At 37.1% G+C, this 19,348-nt stretch overlaps 1 protein-coding gene across 3 annotated transcripts in view; it reads right to left on the bottom strand.

Moving 5' to 3' along the window:
• Positions 1 to 19,348, bottom strand: part of Npr3 (natriuretic peptide receptor 3) — a 78,084-nt gene that overhangs the window by 39,705 nt on the left and 19,031 nt on the right. For all 3 annotated transcript variants that reach the window (XM_004848655.3, XM_004848656.3, XM_087189271.1), the window contains exon 3: positions 17,015 to 17,181. In XM_004848655.3, coding sequence (XP_004848712.1) covers positions 17,015 to 17,181 — 167 coding nt within the window. The remainder of the gene's footprint in view (positions 1 to 17,014; positions 17,182 to 19,348) is intronic.

The following is a 19,348-nucleotide window of genomic DNA, read 5'->3' as shown; positions in this document are numbered from 1 at the left end:
CAAACATGGAAAAAGAAATACACATACAAATAAGTGAGGCATATACAACTCCAATTAGCCATGACCAAAATAAATCTATACCAAGGCATATAATAATAAAGATTCCAGAAATTTAGTGCAAGCACAGAATAATAAAAGCTGTTAGAGAAAAGAAATAAAGGAACACCTATAGCGGAACCTATAAAGGAACACCCATCAGAATCATAGGAGACTTCTCAACACAAACCCTTAAGTCAAAGAGTGCTTGGAGTGAAGTATTTCAGGACCTGAAAGAAAACAGTATTCAACCCAAATTGATGTACTCTACAAAACTATCTTTCAAAATCAATGGAGCAATAAAATACTCCCATGACAAAGAACAATTGAAGAAATGTGAGACCACCAACCAGCTCTATAAAATGTTCTGAAGGATATTCTGGAAAGAGAAAATGAAGAACACAATTCCAAGAACAACAATAGAAAGAAGCCACCAGGAAGGGCAAACAATTAAACAGAAAGGAAAGATAGGGAACCAACAGCAGGAAAATAATATGACAAGGATAAGCCAATATATTATCAGTTTTAACTATCAATGTAAATGGTCTCAATTCACCAATCAAAGAAATAGACAAGCAGAATGGATCAAGAAACAAGATCCAATAATATGCTGCAAACAAGAAACACATTTACTAAAAAAGAAATGCATACACTGAAAGTCAAAGGATGAAAAACAATATATCATGCCACAGGAACCCAGAAAAAGCAGGGGCAGCTATTCTATTTGCAGACAATGAGAACTTCAAGCCAAGATTAATCAAAAGAGACAAAGAGGGTCACTACATAGTTGTTTAGGGAAAACTCCAAGAGATAACAATCATAAATATATATGCACCAAATACTGGTGCACCCAATTATATAAAATAAATATTAATGGTGCTGGAAAAATTGGCTTTCCACATGCCAAAGACTAAAACTAGACTCATGTCTCTAACCATGCACTAAATTAAAATCAAAATGGATCAAATATTTAAATATTAAAACAGAAACACTAAATCTGCTGTAAAAGAAAATAGAACTCTTGAAGACATAGATGTAGGCAAAGACCTCATTGCACAGGAAATACTATAAAGAATCAACAACTAGGATCTCACCTTATTAAAAAGCTTTTGCAGGCCAGGGATTTAGCTCAGTGGTGTTGTGCCTACCTTGCAAGTGCAAGATCCTGAGTTTGATCCCTGGTACCAAAAAAAAATTTTTTTGTACAGCAAAAGAAATCACCAATAGAGTAAAAGCACAACCCAAAGAGTAGGAAAAAGTTTTAGCCAGTTATTCTTTAAACAAAGGACTAATATCTAGAACATATAAAGAATTGAAAAAAATCAGACTCCCAAATTTAAAGACCCAATCCAAAAATGGGCACCTGAGATGAATACATGCTTTTCAAATGAAGCAGTAGAAAAAGCAAATAAATACATGAAAAAATGTTCAACATCACTGGTCATTCAAGAGATGCAAATTAAAAGAACACTGAGATTCCATCTCACTCCAGAAAGAATGGCTATTATCAAGAAATCAACCAATATCAAATACTAATGGGGCTGTGGGGAAAAAGGAATCCTTTTCCACTATTGGTGAGAATGTAGATTAGTCCAACCACTGTGGAAATCAGTATGGAGATTCCTCAAAAAACTAGGATTAGAGGTCTCATTTGACCCAGCTATTCTGAGCATTTTCCCAAAAAAATTGAAAGCATCATACTACAGAAATATACGTGCACCCATGTTTATAGCAACACAGTTTGTAATAGGTAAATCTTGGAAACAACCCAAATGCCCATCAACTGATGAATGGATAAAAAAGATGTGATTTTTATATACAATGGAGTACTACTCATCCATAAAGAAGGATAAACTTGAGACATTTATAGCTAAATGGATGCACCTTGAGATCATACTCTTAAGTAAAACAAATCAGACACATATGTTTAAATACTGCATTGTCACTCTGGTATGAGAAACTGAACATGTAAATAAGGACCAAAATGTATAATAAATACTGTGAAATAGGAAATTTTTAAAAAGGAAAGGGGACCTGGGAAGGGGAAAGATAGGGAAAGAAAAAATGAGAAAAGGAGGATAAAATGGAACCAAAGTTTTATAAATAACAAAGGGAAGAGGGGTTGAAGGGAGGGGAGGGGAATGGGGAAAAAAAAGAGGAATCAAGATATATCATGTACAGGTACAAATGCCCCATGATGAATGTGATCATTATGTATATCTAAATCATACCAATAAACTTAATAAAAAAATAAAGTCTCTCACACACAAGATGAGATGTCCTGAAGTCATCAATTGTTTTAATTCCCATCAATCAGTATTTATTGAACCGCTGGCTTGGACTTCTCAACCACATCTATCCACATGGATATCACAATCAATGGCTGGGCCTCATGAACCAGAACTCTGCCCTAAGACTTTAAAAACATGTGGTTGCTGTCAGCATCCAACACCAGAGTCCTCTGTTAGTGCAGTGGCCAAGAATGCTGGCAGTGGCCTGGCTGCCTCCCTTCTTCCAAGCTGGAAGGCTGACTACAGGGGCATTCCATCCTGGTTCCTGTCAAATGACTAGAAATCCAAAGCTAGTTTGCTGCTGTTCTGTGAGTTAAATGCAAGCTTTCATCTAACAGAGTTCAAGTTCTGAAAGCACTATGCTGCTCTAGCCATTGAGTGATCTGACTAGAAGTAAAAGAGCAAGGCTCTCTTTAAGAAGGAAATCTTGGCATTTGAAGGACACTCGTGTCCTCTACTTGACCAAAATACCACCTCCAGATTCATTTCCTTTAAGCCTTTTTTTTTTTCAAGTTTCCTCCTTTAAGTGCAACATCTTGGTAAAGCTAAGCTACTACACTTTTATATCTTTGTGTAAGTGAGTTCCTCTTAAGAGAAAAGGATGCTGAGACATGAGGTGCACAGAGGCACTAGAAAGGGTAAGAGAGGCAGACAAGAGGTAGCTGAGCTATCATTCTCCACCATTTTGCTCTAGGTTCTTTCACTTACATTCAGCGGTGCAATTGTTATGCCTGACAAATGTCATTTCTGTGAGTTGAACTGGCCATGTGTCTGTAGTCCATAATTAAAGTGATCTGACTATTCTGAAAAGAAATTAAATTGTATTTCAATTGTGGAATTGACTAAATGACTTGAAATGTGCTTCTACTCCACTCAGTGACAATAAAAGAACAATATCTTAGCTTTTCAATTGTGAAACATATTTTCATACTGCATTACTATTTTATTCATGCATACTTTAATATACTGTCACCATTATTGCAAAACATATTTCTAACTCAAATTAATTACATCACCACACATAATAATAACAACAAAATAGAGACCATCTTTTGAAAGGAAAAAATTAAGTTTATTGCTTAGAAAAATCCTTTTTCTTAAGTGTTGTGATTCTTTGCTGAGCTTTTTCAGATTATACCAATGCAACAGCATTTTTTGTGATCAACCAATCCACACCCACCAATATATTACAATTACAAACAAGTGGGTACTTATTTATAATCAAATAAAAACACTTTAATCAGGACATTCCTAAATTCTTCAAATGCTAATTTAGCACAACTGAAGCTACTTAGAAGATACAGAGATAGACAATTTAAAGCAATTTCCCTCTTTATCTTAAAAGATTAAAGTGGTGTGGGATTTCTTTAAGGCTTCAATGCATCTTTATATAAATATGTTTCAATAGCTAACCAATATTTCTTTAGCTAGAGATAACCCCTTGCAGTGCCTCCATCTGCCTGATTACATTTTCCTAATAAAACTAATCTTATTAATATGTTGGCATGTGAACTCATGATTTTCCTATTATTAAAAGCCAGCTTATAGTTTTCTTTTCTTCTCTTCAATACAATTAGCTAAGCCCTCCAGTGCCTGAAAGGACCTTTTCATTCGGGCAAATTATTCCCTGGTTGGCTTTGGGGGAGAGAGCAAGTGAAGGAGGAACCCCCTTCCTATTCTGATGCAGCTCTAGCAGAAAGCTTGTCTGTGTACCATCTCACTAAAGTGAGCAAATACAGCTTGAAATCTGTTGTATTTTCTTTTTCTTTCATTAATTTGACTGAATAGCTAACTTTTTAAATTTCCAGTAAGAGTATACAGTTCCAATTGAGCTATGTTGTGGAAGATAAAAGGGGGTGAAATGTCTAGCCAAGATTTTATTGATGATCTGATAACTTTTCAACAAATGTCATCTCCCACACATCTTCTGTACAAAACGAGTGTCAAAACACAAATTGGTTTAAACAGCTTTATGACTAGGTCTTTCCCCTCATTTAAGGAAATAACTTAGAATGCTTTTTTTTGACATCTTGGGCTTTCCAAAATGTAAGGTCTGGCTTCTTTAAACAATTATTTATTAAGCCCTGTCTCTGTTCAAATACCTTGGCTGATAAACTGCCTACTCGCTGGCATCAGATTTCATTTTTGAGTGCCAGAGGGAAACCTGGAATGGAGGGAATGCCCAGTATATTCCCCACCTCCCTAACAATACTTCTGTGCATCAGATACTGCAGGAATATTTGTTTAATTAGTTAAATTTTCAACTTTTAAATAAGGAGAATAAACAAGCTATGGGTGGCCTGCTAACCTCAAAAGAGCAAATATCCCAAGTTATGAAATCACCCCCTGCTCAGAATACCTGGTTAGAAATAAAAACAGCATTTACCAAATTCTACCCCAAATCAAGAACAGAGGTCACATTAAGAAGTATGAAACTAGATTTGAAAGCCAAAGTACTAAGGATGAAGCATTATTTCATTTTTAAAAATGGGCACTACACATTATTTAACTAAAACAAAACACCAAATAGCCATTCCTGAAATTAATTGGAGAAATCCTGATCCACTCTTTAAAGCTAGGCTCTAGTTCTACATTTGCAAAACTACACTTGCAGCTGTGTCTGCAATGCAAATTAGACACAGAACATTGCAATTACTTAATTTATGTATGCAACAGTAAGGTTTGCACACTCAGTTACACACCAGAGAATGGTAACGAGTTTGGAGTTGAAGAAAAAAACAGTTGGTATTCTAAAAAGATAGAACAGTGAAAATTTTCAAGAGACTTCTGATGTTATAAATGGCAGGTATTTCACTGTAATAAATCTTTTCTAAAATTATGTGTGTATATGATTGACAGTATTTTTCATTATATGACAAATTTCATTCCCAAATAATGACAAATTTAGCCTCTTATTCTTTTGATTTGTATTAACAGAGTCCTGGGGATGGCAAGGCCTCTGGACATAGTGGTCCAAATCTCTGGTTGTACAACAGAAAAATCCCTAGGAAGCCAAAGGACAAATTGCAAATTTGGACACAGAACATTGCAGGTACTTAATCTGTGTATACAACAGGGGAATTTTCATGTTCAGGAACACCAGAGAATGGTGACCATTTGGAGTTAAAGGAAAGCTGGTATTTTTCTCAAGGACTTGGCCCAAATCTACTCTAATAGTCCACAGTTAGGAACTCTGCTTTCTCTCCTTGGGCACTAAATAATGATGCTCTCTGGAGATTACCAAGGGGTGGACCCACTTCAGAGGAGATGGTCTCTGCTCCCCCAAAGTACATTGTAAAGAAATTGGGCCTCTATTAGAGCCCTCTTAACAAGTTTATGTCCTCCAATATTTTTAACTTGTTTTCTGAAGTATTTTACAGTTAAAAAAATAATCCTAACTGAACCTAGAAAGGGCATAAAATTACTTCCACTGCATTGTGATAAATTACAAATAACCCGCCAAGACACAAACATCTCCAATTATTTTTATGTGAATATCCCCTTTAACCTTAAAATTGAGTCAGTCTGGCTTTTAAAAATATCTACTTTAAACCCTAAAGTTCTGCTTACATAAGTAACAGGATTCTCAGCTGATGTTCCCATATATATACAAAAGAATAGTTTTTAATGAAGCCAGAATAAGAACTACATTAGAGGAAACCACCCTGGACATAAAATAAAATAAACTTTCTTTTTTACATATCAATATGATGGGCCTATAAAGAGATAACCCTTTTCTGAATGAATTACCACTAACATATGTTGCTTGTGTACAAATGCTTTTAAAGAGTCACATGAGGCAGGTAGTTTGTGAGAGTAAAAGAAAAAAAGCATTGTGCTAACAAAAAAATAACCCTTAAAACAACACAGCAATCAAATACAAAGTCTAGAAGAACTAGAAAATTTTGCATGAAAAGAAGTATGATCCTTTCCTCTTTTTCTCTCTTCCTTGCTTTGAATAGAACTAGATTATCCCCCCTCCTTTCACCTCCCCAAAAAGATGACTACCCCATCTTTGAATACCTACCTGCATGGTATTGAGATTCAACAATTCAAAAGAGAATATCTACCTGCATGGTATGGAGTCTGAAAAATCACAGCCACTTAAACACATAATCCCTCCAAAATCCCCACTGAAATGATAAATGAATTTTTTAAGTTGTAAACTTACAAGTCTAAAGAGTGAAGGAAAAAACAGTACATAGGAAACATGAACAAAGATCTGGAAGTGGTAAAGAGAGTAATTCAATAGACCTGAGAATCCAAAATTGAAGGGTGCACGGGAAGGTGGCAGGGGAATGCCAACAAGAACCAGAGCTAGTCCAGTTCAGAGGCTCCACAACTGGAGACACTACCTACCTCTGGAGGTGGGAAGGCAACAGGGTTGAAAATAGCAAGATTAGTTCAAAGTCTGCATAAGTAATACTTTAAAAAGCAGAACCCCCACCCCAGCCTTTTTCAGAGAATTTGCCTCTCCCCATCCAGGCAGAAGAGAGGAATGCTATTGACTGAAGCTTTAGAAGCAGCAAAGATATGAGCAGTATGGAGATGGAGATTGGGTGGAGATTGGGTGAAACAGAACATTGAAAATGAGGTATAGGTAGGAAGTCTGTAATCCTGACAGTAAAGCTCCCCTTCCCTGGGCTCCCAAAATGTAGCACAGCCTTGTGATCTTTGAGAAGGTGCAGAGTAGAATTCTTCAGTGAACTGACAATCCTAAAAGAAAGAACTTTCAAATAGTTCTATATTTGGTATCATCACTTGAGAAAGGCTGACTTGATACCTTATTTCCTACCATAAAGTACTACTTGGCAATTTCCACCCAAATGCATAGAGCTTCTAGAGAACTCTGTAATGGCTCACCATTAAACATAAAAAGACTGCCCCACATTAACAAAACTTTAAAAAAAATCTTCTGATATGAAAGACAGAGGGCTTAATTTTAATAGGAGTAGATTAACTTGAAAGAAATGAGTAATACAGGAAGTAGAAGACAATGAAAAAGAAGAAGTGAAGGAAGAGAAAAAGGATGAGAAAGAGAAGAAGGAAGAGGAGGAAGAGAAAGGGAAGGAGGGTGGGGAGGAACACGAGAATTTTATCTCAACAAATGTAAAATACCAGCAACTTTGTTTTATGTACCCGCAGATAGAAAAATTTCATCTTAATTCTTCTTATTAAATTATGACAGCCCATAAATTATAAAATAATATCCCAACTTTAAGTAAGTTAAAACAAGAAAGCTTTTGTACCCAAGACACAAGTTACAATGCTATTTGGAAAAAAATGAATAAAAGTAAAAAGCACTCAGAGAACAAGAGAAAACCCTTAGAAATAAAAATATATATAATTTTTTTTTGTACCAGGGATCAAACTCAGGACCTTGCACTTCAGAGGCAGGTGCCAGAAACACTGAGCTAAATCCCTGGCCCAAAAAATATATAAATTTAAAATTCAATGGACAAGTTGGAAGATAAAGTTGAACCAATCTCACAGAAAGTTTAAAAAAGACAGAATTGGAAAATAAGAGAGAAAATAAGGGGATCAACTGAAGAAAATAACATCTAATTTTAAAAGTTCCAGAAAGAGTGAACAAAGTGCTCAATACAAAGACTTTAAAAATATCCACATCAAGAAACATCACTGTGAAATTTTAGATCACCTGTCAACTAGTTGCCTGCCTGTTTGATCTCCAATTCATTCCCCACCAGCACGCTCTACTCTTTCCCTCATCTGCTTTGCTCTGCTCTATATCAGAGGAGGATGATCCCTCCAGGCCACCAGCTGACTGCAGCCAACAAAAATCACAGGTGGGACAATATAACCAGAAGGAAGAGGAGAGCCTGGACATTTGTCCCTCTATCACTTTGCTTTGGGCAGCGTCTTTGGCAGAGACCACATTTATTCTATGCTCCTAGCCCCAGTGGACACCCCTAATTTTTCAGTCCTGGTAAAATTCTCTTGTCTAGTCTCTCCCGATGTAAGAGTGCTAATGATTTTTGCTGTCGTCTACCTCTGGCTTGCCTTACTCTTCTATCTGGGCTCTCAGCTCTTCCTACAGCTTAATGTTAGTTCCTCCTATTAAGTTCCTTCTGTTGCATTACCTGGCATTGGTGTTATTTTCCTGAACGGATAATAATTGATGCAATGAATAAGACAGAAAAAATATCAGAAGCTTCTAAAGATAGAGAAAAGTAAAGTAACATTGAAAATGTAAAGAATGAGAGTGATCCTAATAATAATAAAAAATTATAATGACATCAAATTTTTAAGGGAAAATAATCTCCAAACTATAATTTTATACCAGCTAAATTGTCAGTTAAATATACAAATAAAAGAAAATGTTTTCTGACATACAAATCTCAATAGATTTTTCTACTCATGCCTTCTTTCTCTTTTTCAACCATGGTGAAATTCAAGAAAAGAGATCTGGTATCTGAGGAAAAGGGTATGTAATACAGAAGAGAACTAAAGGGTATTCCCAGGTTAATACTGAAAGAAGAAATTGTTGTAAACCAGAGCAGAGAGACAAAGGGTTGAAAAATTAATATTATCTAAAAATCTTTGACTGAGGGATTGAGAATAACATGGAAGCAGATAAGAAATCAAGATAGTTATTAGCTCCGGAGAAAACAAAAAGCTTCATGGGAAACAATATGTGAATCACAGAACACTATGTGATTCTGCTGTCAACATTTACATGAGTAAAATAACAAGAGCTCAGAATATTGTTTTTTTAGCTTTTCCCCAAATTTTATTTTGTGAATATCTCTTTAATCAGAAACTGTTATAAAATACTGAGACTGTAGGAGGAAAAGAAACTATTGACAGAGAAGAATGTGTAAAAGACATAAATCATTTTTCATGTTAGAAAACAAAGAGGTAGTGTCAATACTTTCTTTATAAAAAGCAGCAATATAAATAAGCTATTTTAGAAATATGGAGGAGAATTGCAGAAAAGAGGATAAACACATTAATGATTACCGCCTGTAAGGTCTGAAAGTCAGAAGGGGAGAAGAACAGAACAAGGGAGGATTTGTGTTTGTCTATAACTGTTAGGTACTATGAATTGATTTTTAATTCAGTGTGGGACTTTTTCTCCTGCTCATTGCATTGGCCCCTTTGAATTTTGAAAATCAAGTATTGTTTTTATTTAAACAACAGCAACATCATGGAAAGAAGTTGAGTTTCACCCAAAGACAGAGGCAACTGTTAAAGGACCAGCCAGTGAATGGGTTTCAAAAGTAGAAAACACAATAGAGAGAATGGGTCAAGGCCAGGAGTGAAATTTGTAGCGAGCAGAAGTGAGAGATGCTGCCAGAGTAGAAACAGTGTCTCCAACACTGGCTCAATCTAACTCAAGAAATACTTTCAGGGACAAATTTAAGTCTACCTTTTAAACATATAATGTGAGAAGGCTGGGAATTGGAAAGACTAGACTGACTCCCTAATCCAAAATGAGTGAATGAATCTTTCATCTCAGAAACAAAATTAATAGTTTCTGTATATAAGTGTAGGTAGTAGTTGAGCATGGAGGTGTTTCTTCATTTTCTTCCAAGGGAGTGACTTTTCAACAAAACCTGCATGTACAATTTAGTTAGTGTCCTACCCATGTAAATAAACAGGGCTCAGGACAAAAAGCTGCACAGATACTATGCTGACCTGCCATGATCTAGTTCACTGATTCTCAGCTTTTGTTTCACTGATCTCATTGAGGATGAGAGTATTGACTCCTCTCTGCAAAAGTATATGTGTATATACAAAACTGTGCATAATTGTAAAAAGTTAATGTACCCTAGGTCAAGAAATACTGATGCACGTAAAGAGCTCGTGCAAACTTGGATGAATGCAAAAGGAGCCTCCTATTACAGAACTCAGCAAACCCACTGCCCTGGATTTCATTTCCCTAGGAATATGTATATTTTCTCACATAGCCCACAACTAATCTGCTGCAAGCTAAACCTCCCAGACTTCTATGAGTGTTATCAGTGTGTCAAAGTGGTTTACACTTGTTAACCTGAGAGTCCATGGCCTTGGCTACCTATTATATGTCTGCTTAAGAATTTTGAGGGTAGCGGCACAGTTTGTAATAGCTAAATCTTGGAAACAGCCAAATGCCCATCAACTGGTGATCAAATAAAGATGTGTTTTTTTTATAAAACAGAGTACTACTCAGTCATAAAGAAAGAGAAACTAGAGACATTTATAGCTAAATGGATGCACCTTGAGGCCATATTCTTAGATGAAGTAAATAGGGCACAAGTGTCAATACCGAATTATTTCTCTGGTGTGAGAAATTGAAAGTGTAAATGAGGATCAAACTGCATAATAGATATTGTGAAACAGGAAGAAAATGTTCAGAGGGGAAGGGGAACAAGACAGGGGGCTAGGGGAAAGGAAAGAAGAGGGAAAAAATGAAAAAAGAAGGAAAAAATGGAAACTAAGCTTTTGTAAATAGGGAGGGATGGAGGCGTTGAAGGGAGAGCAGGGGAATGGGGAAAAAAATATGAACCAAGATACATCATGTAAAGGTACAAGTTCCCACTGATGAATGTGATCACAATGTATTCCTAAAATGTACCAATAAACTCAATAAATTAATAATCTTTTTAAAAGAATTTTGAGGGGCTGATGATCCCACCCTCAGTGGGACCACTCATTGTCTAAGGTCAAGTTCAGAGTCATGCTACCTGCAGCACTCAGTAAACAGTATCTGTCAACAAGGAAATGATAGCTTATACTTCAGGGGAAAAACAGGGACAACTGGTCACTGCAGATGAAGAGGAGACAGAGTCTTGGCCAGACTTTGTCAAGTGTGTGAAAGAGCAAAGAGAAACTGATATCTTAAAGTGTGTATTTGGGCAAGTGGGTGCAAGGAAAGGAAGGGAATACTTCAGACTGTGGTCCTTGCCAGGCTCACTCATAGTGCCTGAGACACTTAATCTTCGGGTCATGCATTTGCTTCATTATTGGGCACAATGTTGTTAAAAGGGTCAGACTGATGTAGTGGAAAAAGAAATTCACTGGCCCAGCAGCTAGGAGATGCAACTAATCTTGGCTTGGCCACCATGCAGTGTACTCTGAAACCAAACACCAGTGCTCCAGAATTGGAGCCACTTGTGTGGCAGAGGCCAAGAACTTCCACTAAGATGCCCTTGAGTGAGAGCCACTACACATGTAGACTACCCAATAAAACCACCAGAGAAGACTAGGAGGGCAGTAAGCAAAACTGGTCAGAACCATGCCTGGATCCCCACTCACACCAAAGGGCCTCTCCAGTGGGGCTCTACTTCTCACTTGAGATTTCTGAGGACCCCCAGATGGTCCTTTACTAACCTCTCAACATATCTCCCACAGTATAACTGAAACTGAACACCTGGTTTTACGTACCCAAGGTTGCCAGCCCAGCATTGTTGTAGTAACTACAGCACACTAGTGGCATTTGAGAAGGCTACCCTACCTCCTTCAGCCTCCATTTCCACCACTAGATGAGAAGAGGGTTAAATTTCATGTCCTTCTGATTAAATAATAGGAAAAATAAACACAATATAGGTTGGCTATCCCTAATTAGGAATATTTAGGACCAGAAGTATCCTATATTTCAAGGGATTGGGGGTTTTGTTTCTTGTTTATGTTTTTGTTTTATTGTTTGTTTTGGATTTGATTATATACATAATGATACCCTAGGGATGGGACCCAAGTCTAACCATGAAATTCACTCATGTTTCATATACATCTTATATACATAGTCTCAAGGTAATTTCATATATTTTAATGTAACTGCATTTTGGACTGCAACCTTCCACACAAAGTCAGGTGTGAAATTTTCCACTCATAGCATCATGTCAGTGCTCAAAATGTTTAAGATTTTAAAGAATTTCAGATTTCAGATCTTCCAATTAAGGATGCTGAACCTGTAATAATAGTTACTTTTACTGGCTGCCTCCTATGTGCCAAGCACACAATAAAGTAGCACAAGAGTGAGCAGAAATAGGTATGGTTCCTGTTCTCACAGAGTTTGGAAGCAACTAAAGTTAAATACAAAGTCCCATACATAGGTGTATGATTATACCTGAGAGATGTGTTCTGATAGAAAGGAGCAGAGTGCAGTGTAATAATCTGGCTGCCAAGAAAAATTGTCAAGAGGCAGTAGTGTGTGATGAAGACCTGAAGGGTGAGGAGGAATAATAGGAGCAGGAGCATCATACTTATTGGCCTGGAGTGTAAAGAATGAAAGAGAAATAATACCTATCACCCATTGAATACTACATGACTGGCATGTGTTAAATATTATTTATATACAATTCTCGAGTTCTTTCAGCAACTTGATCACTTAAAAACTTATTACCTTCATTTCACAGCCAATAAACTAAGGCAAAGTTTCAGAAACATGCCCAAGAATTACTTAGTAAGAGGTAGAGCCAAGTCTATGAAACTCCAAGCCTGCGTATTTAACCCTGGACAATACTGCCCTGACAGAGGCCATTGGGCCCTATTAAAGCATGATGTATCAGAATGAAACAGGCTTCCACTCAGTTCACAAGCAAGAGGACAAATATTTTAAAATATTGTATTACCTAAAGAAATATGCATGGTGGAGACACTGTTATAAGGTACACGTTCTAACTCCAGAGCCTTAGACTGCTCGGCCACACTACCACATGACAAGGTATGTGTTCTAATAAGTGGACAACCATAGTATATGCAACACTCGCAGCCCTACTGACAGCCTAATCCTGAGCAGTCCTATTTTCTCTCACACCACACACATGCACCATCCAACCATAATTTAGTAATGCAGGAGTGCAAATTTGATCCACAGAAGAGAATTTACAGGCCATCAAGTAGCCTTTGAGCTAACCCACCTTGAAAAGCTCCACTTAAGCAGGCAGGTATAGGTTTAATAATAATTATATTCTCAAAAACATGAACTGTGAAAGAAGCTCAAAGGTTTGTAGTACAGAAACTAGAGTTATTCTAAATGCAGGGTTGGTTAAAATTAGAAAAATCTAGTAATACAATTAACCATGTTATAACAGTATTAGAGAATAAAGAATTTGATTATTATAATAGATGTTTTTTAAAAGGCACTTGGTAAAATTCAAACACCCAAGTACCTATACAGTTGATAAAACTGCATAGAACTCACAGAAAGAGACAGAGAGACAGAGAGAGAGAGAAAGAGGTAGATATGAGTGTGATCAGTGCTTGCATCAGGATCAATATCCTGGTTGTAATCTTATACATAATTTTTCAAAATGCTACCATTGGCAAAATCAGGTAATGTACACAGGGATATCTCTGCATTGTATCTTAAAACTGCATGTAAGTCCTCAATGATCCCAATTAAGCAGACAATTTTAAAAAGAGAGGGTAATGGATGGAGAAAAAAGGAGATGAATTTCACAGAAGCAAAATTGCATTAATCCATCAAAATTCAGTAAGCAAATTATAAAATATGAATTCTACTAAAAAACATTGCCACTCCATCCTTCCAATACTTTAGTATGGCCCGTAAACTTTTTGAAATTTCAAATTTTTGCATTTCAAGAACCTGATAATCTTCCCAGGGATGCTGACAACATACTAATACGAATATGATACTAACATAGCTAAAATAGAATAAGGGCTATCATATGATGTATAATGCCTAAAACAAAAACCCATGTCCAAGGCCTTTTGTTACTCTACATTATACAATCCTTAGTACTTGTATTATTTTTGTTTCATTTATCCTAACAAAGATTGTCATTCTGGGAGAAAAACTTCATCAACAAAAAATAAAAAGGAATTTCTTCAATCTAATAAACTCTCTCAAAAATGCCACAAGTAACATCACGCTTAAGCAGTGGTATAAACAGATATGAAATCTGTTAAAAATTTTTAAATTAATTAATTTAAAATTTTAAAATTAAAATTAAGATGTTCACTATCACTGCTTAAACTCAATACCATATTGTGGATCCCAGCCACTGCCATTAAAATTTTTAATTTAATTTTTATGCTTAATTTTAAATACTTTTAACAATTATATTTAATCATGTACATTTTTAATTAAGCATATCTAAAAGTAAAAGAAGTAAAAGGAAATGAAACAGTCACTATACACATGTAATGTGATTGTTTTGAAAATGGAATGTATATTTTAGAACCAATAAGACTCCACCAAAGTTACTGCATGTGAGATAGAGAAGAAATGGAAGGGCTCATGCTGGGCACTGTGAACTGAAATCCAAAGCCAGCAGACAAAACAACCCATGAGAATAAAAGGACTGGGAAAAGAACTGAGCCTGGAATAAGGCCCACAGACTCGTGAAGATCTCCTGCTGCACTAGGTCGAGATCTAGCTTCCGTGTGGACCTCAATTCCTGACTCTTTGATTCCCATTCCTCTCTCCCACAACTTTCCATGACCATCTGTCCAAACTAACCTGATAAGATCTGCAATTGGTACTCAAAGAGCTTAACTAAACACCTATAAATTTGAAAAATAAACACACCTTTCAGAACCGGAATAAGTTATTATAATGAGCCCAAATTTCTATTTCAAAGTGAATGATTGATTGTTCAGTTTGAATAGTCCTACCAGCAGGGAGAAGCAGTATTATAATCCATAGCTGCAAATAATCTCTGAACTGTATGTAGCGTTTGGTTTGGAATGCATTGTGGGTCTTGGGTAGGTATGCCTCCTCAATGAGGGTTTTTTTTTTTTACTTAAACCAACACTAAAATAAGATTTAATATTGTGAGCACAGTAACTGGAAACTGAGAATGACCTGGCAGTATGTAGAGATTCATTTTGACAATGAATATCATTATGTTGGACAATGTGTGATGAAACAATTGAGCTTCAACAACTTCAAGGAGAAAATCAGACAAAACGATAGCATTGCTGTGTTTTTAAATCATAAATTTAGTGTGAACCTCATATACAGAGGCATATGTAAAAGACCTCAGTTTCTTCAACCTTGGCACAGTCTGCAGCATGACTGGAGGAAGCTCACTACCCTTTGTGCTCTTCATATCCTGTGGCAAAGAGTGATGACAACACTATCACAGTCTTCCTTAAATCTGGGCTCGGCTGCAGAAATCCTACTTTGTTCATAATTCAGAACACACTGTCCAATGCCATAGCAACAAGTCAGATGTACCTACTTAGTACATTGGTGTGAGTGTCAAATATAGTCTGAATTTCACAGACTTTAAAAAATAAAAGGAATATTAAGTCTAATTAATAATTTTTACATTGATTAAATGTTAAAATAATATTTTACTTTAAATGAAATATATTCAAATAGTTTTACCTGTTTTTTTCTTTTCACTTTTTTTACATGTTTACTATAAAATTTTAAATTACATATGTGGTTCACATTTGTGGCTCACACCTACTGGACAGTGCTGACTGAGAACATCAAAAGGTATTTTAAGTGGAATGTGTATACTATATATATATATATATATATATATATATTTAAAGCATTTAAAACATTAATGAATATGTTTATAAGACCCTCTGTATGTTGTTTGATAGAAAATTCCTGTAAAGATAAGTATTATCTTGTAATAACCATACAACAGAGGTACCATTTATTCAGTTCCAATTTTTCGACATGAATAACATGAAATGCCATCAAATAAATTATCTGTAATCTTCCCAATAAAGAAGAGTCATTTATATCAGAAAGACTGAGTAATGTGTGCAAAATCAAATGAGCAGAAGTGCTAGATACAGGCTCTAAATGCAGGTCTGTGTAGGGCAAACCCAGCACACTGGTATTCAATAAAGACTTTAAGAGCAGTCCTGTTTGAAAAGGACCACCCCTTCTGAAGTTGGATCCCTTTCAAATTTGGGCAGGGACAATTCAGACCTTTTCCCTATCATTTAGGGTTTTCCAACCCCCACCCTGTGGAGGACAATATAGAGTGAGCAGCTCTGAAAACCAGCACACCTACTCATTGAGCCCAAGTGGGCCCATACCTTGTGAGAAGAATTTGCCATCACAGTATGCCAGAGGCAGCCTAAACAAGGGCAACCAGGGAAGTACAGTCATCTGCCGTCAGTGCAGTCTTTTGGATGAGTTCCCTTGTTTAATCCTTGGCCCAGGATAAGCTTCTGACTCTAGCCCACTCGGAAAATACATTCTAGCAACAGCACTACAGGAGTGGGAAGCCCTGAGACATTTCCATAGGAAGCTACTACAGCAGAAGGGGCAGCAACACTGCCTGCAAGACAGACAAGCATGCTAGCCATGAAGCCGGGACAAGTTGCCAAAAGAAAGAGCTTTCTAAAACCCAAAATATCTTCTGCCACCAAGCTTCGGAGAAACGAGGCATGCAAAACTTGGGCACTCCTTCAACCACCTTCGCCCCCAGCCCCCTCCTAAATGGAGGTCTACAGACACGGATGGAATGTCTACAGACATTCTGCTCAGCATTACAGTTCCCCAGAAAGGCAATTTTCATACCTGCAGGATTTTAAAAAGCCTAAGTGAAGGGCAGCAATGATGGCACTATGGTGGGGGAGAGCAGGAGGGAAGCTAGCCAGAAAAAAAACACAGAAGGCAACAGTGACATTCAGACCTGAACTCGGAATTTTTGAATGGTTCAGAATGGGACACTTTGTCACCTTTGATTTAATTAGAAGACTGTTTTCAGGATGCTGAAGGGCCAGGTTCATAATCAAGCACTTACGTAATCCTCCTCATTGAGCCCTTGTTTCTCGGCAGAACTTTTCACTTCCATGGAAAACTTCTCAAACTCAGGTTTCACGGTCCTCAGTAGAGTGACTGTTTGGAGGGATGAGTATGCTTGCTTAGCTTCAAAGTCATGTTTGTCTCCTCTCTTCCATGAGCCATCTCCTATGGGAGAAATAAAAATATTTATAATTCCAAGCCAGTCACCATAAAGAGGCCATTCTCTCTTTTGAGCTGTAATGTGTCCCTACATGTTACTTCTGGCAGCCAGGGAAAGAGGTATTGTCATAGTTTTGCACTTGGATATTATGTTACAATCTCAAGATCATTAAAGGAGAAGAAGATTCTTTGGACGTGAGTCCTTTTGAAATGTGAGAGAGAAAGAAAAGCTCTGTTGATGTAATTGCCTTATAATTACCATGTAAGTGCAATTTTCACCCCCCTTCCAGAGTTGCAGGACTGCAAGATTAAGAAGTAAGTAAGTTTTCATTCCTTTCCATTATACTTATTTTCTGACATATTCATCAACTGTGGAGGTGAACCAATTTGCTGTTATGTAGACATGGGGAGCAGGTTATAGCAATGCACAACAATGGAGAGCTATGAAGTTGGCATGGTTTAAAGAAAAAAGTTTGAGGTAATTAATATTTGTTGCAACTCTCCAGGGTGAACAGTAGCTTAGGTGAACTTGAGGATTTGTGTCTCTGATCCTGGCAACATCATCAGAATTATTTTTGGACAGTTTTCATTACTGCATCAACAGACAGTAATGATAAAAGTTATATTTTTAAGCACTTTTTATATAAACTCATTTAATTCTCATGAGATCCTATAAGAGGGATACTATTGTTTTTTCTGCTTTACAGATGAGGAAACTGAGGCACTGAGCTATTGGGCAGCTTGCTGTTTCATAGCTCTCTCTGACACAAAAGTAATGGCTTTTCACATGGAGAAGAATTATTCTTCTCTTTATTTCATTTTCTGAGAAAAAAAATGTGGCCTACATGGCCCCAAAAGGCAAAGTAGGCCTCTTTGTTTTGGGGTTTTTTCTATGAATTTTATCATGAGTTCTGGAAGTATGTGAAAATACAGCCAGGAATGCAACTTGCTAAACACACACAAGGCATCTATCCCCCTTGAGCTCCCCAATCACAGCAGATGTGTACAGCCCAATAGCTCTGCAGCAAGGATGTCCCTGGGACATGTGGCCAGGTCTGTGGGCATTTGCTCTGCTCTTGCAGAAGTTCAGTAAAGAACCTGGTACCTCTAGAACTTCTACCACAGCCTGAATCACACAAAGATGTCTAAACTATGTGCATGTTACATCCAAGGTTCTATGATAGCCATGATAAGCATCATATATGTCTTGAGCAATCCTCACCAAATTCAAGAGAGAAATTTCGAGTCAGACATGTATAACTGAAGCTATTATAGGGTAGAACTAACAGCTTACTATAGAGGGAGAGAGCAGAAAAAATGCAGAGTATGGAGGAAAAGGCAATGAGCTCCAACTAGGCAGAAGGTTTCATGTGAGGAAAAGGCATTACCCTGGTCCTAAATGTGTGAACAGAATTTTAATAGGAGGCGAGGAAGGTAGAAAGGCATGCTTGGCAGAGCCCACAGCATGGGCAAAGGTGCAAATGTGTATGACATCCAGCAGGCATCTGGGAGCCTCAGTCTAGAGCATGAGAAAGGTAGAGCCAAAGAACATGTTTGAGGGGACATCTGTATAATCAGAATCCTAATAATAGCAACCTTTTATTAATTACTTACTAAATGCCAGGGAACTATTGAAAGATAAATAAGACAGAGCTGAGGACAGAATTCATTAAGGACTAGACCCATACTCAATGAACACAAGATTAAATTTCAAGCCACCACACCAAACTTGACGAAGTCTTCTTCCTTTCCTGTGAATTCTCCCAAACCCTGAGGAGGACCCAGTCTGAGCAGAGCCCTGCTTATGCTGAGGGAGCTGGGAAAACCAGCAGGGTGCTCAGTTCCCAAGACAAACACAAAGTAGCACTTGCCAAGGAGCCAAATCCATCTAGCCAGGAAGACCCCAAATTCTAAGACTCCACAGAACATTTTCATCCCAAGAAGGACCCCATCTTCTATAGACCTTCAAAAACAGTTACAGATTCATTTTTCATTGATGCAGGGTCTCAATACTCAACAGAAGTGGTATTTCTTCAGCTAAGAAAGTCAGAGTTTCTCAACTCTGGGAAAGAATTCTCACTGGGAGCATAAGAAAGGAAATACTTAACCCCACAGGGCTTTATGCTGTGTAATTATAAAATATACATTGAACTGGAAACAGCAATTATGTTAC

The sequence above is a fragment of the Heterocephalus glaber genome, unplaced genomic scaffold (assembly GCF_053883595.1).
Source record: "Heterocephalus glaber isolate CG9 unplaced genomic scaffold, H.glaber_assembly_v1.0 deba00001538, whole genome shotgun sequence".
Classification (NCBI taxonomy): Eukaryota; Metazoa; Chordata; class Mammalia; order Rodentia; family Bathyergidae; genus Heterocephalus; species Heterocephalus glaber.
The sequence above is the reverse complement of the archived record's forward strand: the minus strand, read 5'-3'. Positions and strand labels throughout refer to the sequence as shown.